The sequence below is a fragment of the Indicator indicator genome, chromosome 18, assembly GCF_027791375.1.
Source record: "Indicator indicator isolate 239-I01 chromosome 18, UM_Iind_1.1, whole genome shotgun sequence".
Taxonomy (NCBI): Eukaryota; Metazoa; Chordata; class Aves; order Piciformes; family Indicatoridae; genus Indicator; species Indicator indicator.
In genome coordinates, this window is record NC_072027.1 from 5,730,148 (window position 1) to 5,737,647 (window position 7,500).

Below are 7,500 nucleotides of genomic sequence, written 5' to 3' on the forward strand. Positions count from 1 at the left end.
TCACTTTAAAAGCCTCAAGGCTCACTTTGACATAATACTGCTGAAATACAGCTTTTGGGAAATGGTGCCCCCTGGCCACTCTGCCTGTCCCTGAATTACCTAATCTTTTCTTGAGTCTTTTTATACTGTTTGGACTAGAGCTGTAACTGTGATAAAGTGCATTTGATCTAAGGCAAAGAAATTTCTTTGCTGAGCAACCGTAATCTACTTTTCACTGGTTTATACAGACAATTTTGTTGCAAGGAGTTATTTTTTAATCAATAACTGAAATAATACAAGTGCTTCCAGAAATGCACCCAACAACATACATTTAGCTACAACCAGAACCAACAGAGCTGCCTGGCACTGAGAGCCTCTAGAGCCACCAAAGCGACAGTTTCTTTAAGCAAAAAGAAGGAAAGCCAAGAAACTAAAGTAGCCAAGAGACAGACAAACACTAGCAACATGCTTGTAGAGCGAACTTAAAGAAAGGGGGGATAAAAGGGGATTTTTGCATGCAATGGCTAGAAGCAGGATTCTAAGAAAATGCTTCCTCCTTGCTCCTCCTGTTTATGGAGAAACAGGAAACTGCAGACAGCTGCTACAGAAACAACTCTGATCTTTAATGGCAGGATCCTGAAACTGTTCTGCTCTGATGGAAAAGGCAGGGCAAGCTGGCTCTGGCAGAAGCTGGGTGACCCCCCTCACCACAACTGTGCCATGACACTAGTGGTTCAGCAGGTGACAAACACATCCTTGCATGTGCAGCATACATGGGTCCACAGGGATTCCTCCTCTGCATGGGCCGTGTCTGAGCACTTAAATAAAAAACTCAGCTAAGAAAATTAGGAAAGTGTTATCCCAGAGCTCTGCCTGAGCCCATTTTACTCACTTCACTCACGTAGGTTGGTTCACATGAGTCTACAGCACTTCGGGTGCGGACTGCTGGCTGTGACCCCAGGAAAGATGTTCTGGTCACATAGTAAGAGAATATGAGAGCTACAGGGCACAGCTAACCCACTTGCTTCATCTCAAGCACAGACCATATGGAATTCCTTGAGACAATTTCTGAGTTTCTACAAATGTGTTTTCCACGTTCCTAGTGTTTATTCTTAAGCATCATTTATGCAAAGTGCCAACATCATCTTTCTCATGCAGCCCTTAAAGTAGTTGCAATTTTTCTTGACTCAGAGCTTATAGTCATACTATCCTTCACAAAATTATCAACAAACCAAGAGATTAATTATTGAAATAAGCCTAAGGCATTGTTTGGAACATCTCTTCATTGCACTATTTTAAAGCTGTATTGTTAAACAGCATTTTCCCCTGATAAAATCAGAGCTACAAACATTCCTCTTTTTTCCACTGGTCACACACTTGCCTCTCTGTACCAAGAAACTTTTGGAACTTTCCAGCTAAGGTAGGTCTGTTCAGACAGAGAAATAGAGGGGCTGTGCTTTTTTCTTTTTCTTCCTTTTTGGGTTTGAATTTTTTTTTCTGGGTTTGGTTGGTTGGGGTATTTTTATTAAGAAAACATCCAAAGTGCTGCTTAACACCTGACATTAACATTTCCTAAAACATATGTAACCCAAAACATTTCAGGAGCAGAATACTTCAAATGTTATCACACCCACAAATAAAATCAGGATTTGCTGAGCTAAGGGGAGATCTCACCAGGAGCAGGTTGACTAACACACTAAAGAAGACAACATTTATAAGCAAATTTGCTAGTCCATGAGTCACATCACCCGAGATGCAAAATGCCCATTTCCCTTGGCTGACAGCCACGTGCCACCCCCTGCCTTCACCACAGCTGCAGCCTATTGTTTTTTCCAAAGCAAAGTCATAAAGAGAAAAGAAGAAAATTATCATTGCTTGGACCTGTCAACAGAGGAAAAAGTCACTGTTTTGGCTGAAAAAAAAGTCCAGGAAGCCTCTCACAGCTTTCTAAGGGTTTGCATTAAGCACACACACAAAAAAAAAACCCAAACCAAACCAAACCAACAAACAACAAAGAAAAAAATAATTCATTAAACTTTTTGGAAAGTGAAAGCAGCCTTAAGTGGTTTTTAAATTACATGACTCCTATTTACCTCAGTGGTTGCACAAACAAGTCGACTGCAATTGGTAGCTGCTGCTAGGACTCAGCTTGTGCAGTATTTTGAAATTGTGGCACCCAAGCCAATCACTTTATTAAAAGCATAAAAATGACACCAAAATCAACAGAAAAGCACCAAGTAACTGAGACAATTCTTTTTGAAGGGCAAAGCTAAAAGACCTGTGGCAAAATATAGCTCCATAGTGCACGACCTCTCTCATCCAGGAGGCATGAAATGTTGTGTCATGTGGAAGACAGAAGAAACATTTGCAAAGTAGGCACCAAATTAATTCTGCTCACTTGGAACTACTTTAATTACCTACAAGCAATAGTCTGGAGAGAAGGAAGGAAACTGTGGTGGCTCAATAAAGGATAAAAGCGTTAACTTTGTAAAATTATTTATACATTTCTAAAAACAACCTTGTTTCTACTTCTTTACTGCCACTTGTGATGTAATGCACACTTAAAATAGCAGATGTTCTCCAATGAGTCATAAACCTGCTTCAGTTCATCTTTATCTGCTCTGAGTTCTGTCCCCAACACACAACAGCCAGATACTTTTGCCTGCTCATTAAAGTAACATTTCTGAAAATGGCCCAATTATCAAATGAATCAGACATGGCTTATAAAAATCACACTTTAAATCTAAGTTTGTGCAAGTTCCCTGACCCATAAAGTTCACCTGGCTTTGTGGTGCTGTACATACTTTGGAAAACATCCATACTGTGGTGTTAAACCACAGACATGGAAGTAGGAATTCCCTGACAGCAGGGACAGAATAAAGAAGCCATTATTTCTTTATCAAATCAGTGTTTTCCTCTTGCTTTGGGGGAATGATCCAACTCAAATGTTTTATAAACATGTTTGATACAGGTTTTACTTGATGTATGTTCTCTACTAGGACAAGGGTAGTTAATGTAGTTTCCTGAGAAAAATGCTCAGCTGGGCAAAGAACCCACCTAAAGGGCAAATACAAAGCACCTGCACTGCAAAGTGAGTCACTTCATGCATATATATTAGCTGCAAAGTATCAGCTAGTCTAAGTATCTATGTGTTAAAAAAGAGACCTTTTTTCTAAACTGATTGTGATTTACGTCTAAGAAAACCAAAATCCAATTATTTTTAATTCATTTAGTTTGAGATTCCCTAGAATGTGTTTCTATATGACAAATTACACAACATCTATGATAAAGGAATGCTTAGGTTCCCTTAAGTACAGTTATACTATGAAAAAACTAGGGAGGGAATGGATTCTTCAGACTTCATACATTTTATTTTTAACACTGAATTACACATTGGTGGAAGGACCCACTGAAACTGTACACAACTAGCACTTATTTGAAATGCAGGAACTACCAAATGCAATTCCTTTTGGCCAGATCCCTGACTGGCTTCCTCACTACAAAGCAATTGGGAAAAACAAAGCAACATACTCAAAAAAAGCAAAAAGTGTCAAACAGAAGTGTAACAGAAAACATTGTCATCTGCTCAGTCACTCGCAATCTCCAACAAGTGCACAATAAACACCTTGTCTGCTTGTCCAATGCAACACATTCTGCCTCTCACTATGATAAGCTAGTGTTTTCCTCACGTCATTTCATCAATAATGCTACACATAGCTGCATCTTTATCCAAAACCTGATCTCTCTTGCCACCAGAACGCTCTCTCTGCATTTCACTCTGCCCAAGACAGTTGCTGCTATCATCTGTATCCATTTTTTCCACTTTCACTCGCAGTCCTCCCTCTGAATGAGGCAGATCATCAGGCAAGGAAGCCAGGCAGTTCTGAATCATCTCTACAACTCGCTCCAAGTGCTTCTGAAATCGCTCTGCTGTTTCCAGACGCTGACGTTTCTGCACCTCCATCATGACTCTTAGCGTCTCCCTAGCTTGGTGAGGCCGATACTCATTTATAAGATGATGGACATGAACAAAAAGCAGTTTCAAGTCTTCCAGTTTTTCCTCTCGCTTTATACTCCCTGGGCTCCTTATCAAGATGTCCAAAAGATCCAGAAAGTTAACCAGAATGGACATATTAAGTTTTCTTAATTCCTTCTTGTGATCAAACTGCATAGGATGTAACCGTTCAATACCTTGACTTTCCAAAGGTCGAATAATCAGATCATCACATTGAAACTGATTACCAAACATCATATAGCTGTCTTTCACAGGTGGAGGTGGCTTTGGAGCCAGGCCTTTACGGATATTGTCATCAGTATATTCTTTTATATATTGCATCGGAGGCGGAGGAAGGGCACTCACTTGCTGAGGTTCACCCATTTTTGCCAGGCAAAAATACCTAGAGAATGTCCCAAAAAACAGTCATTAAACAATTTGCAAGACATCTTTATTGTGTAAAGAGAAACAAAGACAACATAAAAGAGCTGGCTGTGAGAAAACAGGCCAGAAGAAAGCCTGTGCACAATACAGGAATTTCCCGAATATGTCCACGTTAGCTTTTCATCAAGGTATACTTTTAGCACGACTAACATCACTAGAAGCATATAAAGCATTAATTTCCCTAACCAGGGCAGACCAGCGCTGCCGTGAGAAGGGAGACCCTCTTCCTTAGCTGAGGCCTGGCCCGCTAGCACTGCGCCCCACAAGAGGGGAAACCGCGCATTTCGGCGGCGGGCAAGTATCACCTCGGGGGAGTACGCGTCCTCCCGACGCGGCCCCGCAGCCGCCGCCGACCGCCGTGATGCGGGCCAGGCCAGGCTCTGGAAAGGCCCAAGTCTCGCTACGGGGTTAGCCAGGACTCTGCTAGAGAGAGGAGCCAGGATTGCGCTACAGCAAGACCCCACTGACGACTGAACCGGCGTACCGAGGAAGAAACCCCACTCAGATCGCGCAGCCAAAAAGCCACCAGCCCTCACCTGCCCGCCGAACCTCCTCAACGCAATCACTACCAGCCCGTTTCCGGCTGCGGCCCGCTTCCCTTCCCCTCTATTGGCTCGCCGGCTTCGGGGTGACACATTCTGATTGGTTCTACTGAACACCAGTCAGAAGCTTTGCTCCACTCAGCGCAGGGGTTCGCTGGGGAGGCGGTGCCAACCGCCGAGAGTCGGGGCAAGATATCGGTGACTGAGGGGCGTGGTGTGTGCCCCGTGGAGGGCGCTGGAGGGGGTTACGCTGTCCTGGGACGTGGCAGCACGCATTCCCCGGGGATTGGGGGCCAGATGCCAACCCATCGTCACCAGAAGCCCCTCCTAAGGCGCAAGGTTGCCCGGAGAGGTGGTAGATTCCCCATCCCTGAAAGCATTCAAGGTCAAGCTCTGAGCAACCTGATTCAATTGAAGATGTCCCAGCTCGCTGCAGGGGGTTTGGACTAAATGACCTTTAACAGTCCTTTCCAACTCAAAACGTTACATGGTGCTTGTGGTATGTAGTGATGGCATGGTATGTAGTGCTTTCACACATGAGAAGTGTGGGCATTACCTGTGTCAAAGTGGTTGCATTCTTTTATCATCAGAGTACACTGAATCTGCGCACATAAAGACCGTAACAAATAGCTGGGCTCCACTGCTTGCCTTTTTTTTTTTTCTTTCTTTCTTTCTTTCTTTTTTTCTTTTTCTTCTTCTAGGCGGAATTGAAGTAAAAAAATTACGGTTTTTCATCTTGTGAATCATGGGGAGATGGGCTTGCTGGCATCACCTTTTGAAAGGGTTTCTCCCTGGAATGGCCAACAGAAAAAGATTTTGGACACTTTCTGTTCTCTCTCTTCCTCAGCAGATGGCAGCAATAGCCTGTGTCTGACAAGGTCCTACACATGCAATGTCATTTACGGCTTCACTTTCAAGATCGATCATTTCACCCCCTAAAAAAGTCCAGTCCTCTGGGTTCTCTTAATTATTTCTAAAACAATGAAATATAAACTCAGGGATATGGTTTGGTTTGGGGTTTTTTTGGGTTTTTTTTCTAAGTAACTAATCCTCAATCTGTGCTACTGTCTAAAGGAGGGTATTCTCGTCATTTGGTAATGGCTTACAACTTTGATTTTGGGAAAACTGACAGTAAAGTCATCTGAGCACAATCTGCAATTGTTGATAGTCTCTGGACTGACTGATCTGATGCCATCTGATATCTGATGCAGTATCTTCTTCTTTTCTGCCCTTGATGCCATTTCTCTACTTAAAAAATGAGACAATGGTCCTTACATTAAGGATTTTGTGGTGCCCCAAGATGTGAATTAATCTAGTGTTCTTTTCAGAAATGCATCCATATGGACTGAAATGTCACAAGTGTGAATGGCTTGCTCAGACCCAGGAGCCTGGGTACAGAAAGCTCTTATTCTTTGTGCAGAAATTCCTAACAGGCAGCCACAGTGAGCAGCACAATGCAGAAGAAACCTAACAGGATAAGGTGGTTTGCCCATGGTGGTTTGTTCAGGTATCAGCATTTCAGCACTGGACTTGGGCTAAGCAGCCCTTTGAAATGAAGGAGTTGTGCTAATGCACTATCTGCTAGTGAGAGCCAGCTTAAGCAAACTGGAGTGTTTTAGAATTAAGACATTTAAAAAGTTGCCAGCAGTTAATGCTTTTCTTCCCCAGATACAGAACTCATAGTCTCTGCAGAGTGAAGGAGCTCTTTGGGTGCAGGCATTGAGCTGGGGCTGTGGTAGTCTCTGGTGCCATGGGCTGCAGTCATTCAGACTCGCCATATTAAGCCACAATATCCTTTGGGATCAGCAGGAGGATTTAAGAGACCTTTAATCTTTATTCTATATAATCAAAATAATCTTACCACATTGCTTCTTTCATCAGCCCGTGATCTTGTCAGTTGAGAATCTGTCAGTCAGGAGCAGAAAATTTTGTACTATCAGCCAGGAGTATCCAAGATGAATTATCTTTCTTTTTTTTGTTTTTTTTTTTCTCCCTTTTTTTTGGTAACATGGTGGTTGTTTCTAAGTACCACTTCAACATGTACAAATTATTGTTCTGAAGAAGCAAAAGTACACCAGGATGGAGATGCAGATCTTGACAAGACACATAAATATGGAACTGAGAGTATGGTTTTCAAGTACAAGCAAGGTTCAATGCTGCAACTACAAAGTTTTCTGCTTTGGAATGGGAGGTCTGATTCCTTTACCCTCCTATCCTACTCTTTCCTCCCGGACCCACTGCCATTTCTTCCTTCACCGCTCCTCCAGCCCCCCACTTCTGGCTGTGCAGTGCTTTCTTCTCACTACTTGTCCCATCTCTGTCAGGCACTGGGTTGCAAAGTAAACTGATGCAACTCCAAATGCCCCAGAAAACAGTACTGTCATTTTTCTGGATGAAGTTTTCAGATCTTCTAGTAGGTTAAGTCACTGAGCTGTCTATCCAGTGAGCATCAGAGTGAGCTTTTAAGACAGGAGAGCGCATAGACAGAAGGAAGGGAGGGTGTCGGGAAGATGGAGAGAGGACTGGTTCTCCTTGTTTCTG

General features: G+C 42.9%; 1 protein-coding gene across 1 annotated transcript; it reads right to left on the minus strand.

Annotated features, from left to right (window-relative positions):
- Positions 1-3,342: 3,342 nt before the first annotated feature.
- Positions 3,343-4,980, minus strand: MED7 (mediator complex subunit 7). Its single transcript, XM_054389166.1, has 2 exons — positions 4,954-4,980; positions 3,343-4,376 (listed from the first exon to the last, which is right to left on the minus strand). The coding sequence occupies exon 2, from the start codon at positions 4,355-4,357 to the stop codon at positions 3,665-3,667; it is 693 nt and encodes a 230-aa protein (XP_054245141.1). The 5' UTR covers positions 4,358-4,376; positions 4,954-4,980; the 3' UTR covers positions 3,343-3,664.
- Positions 4,981-7,500: the final 2,520 nt, after the last annotated feature.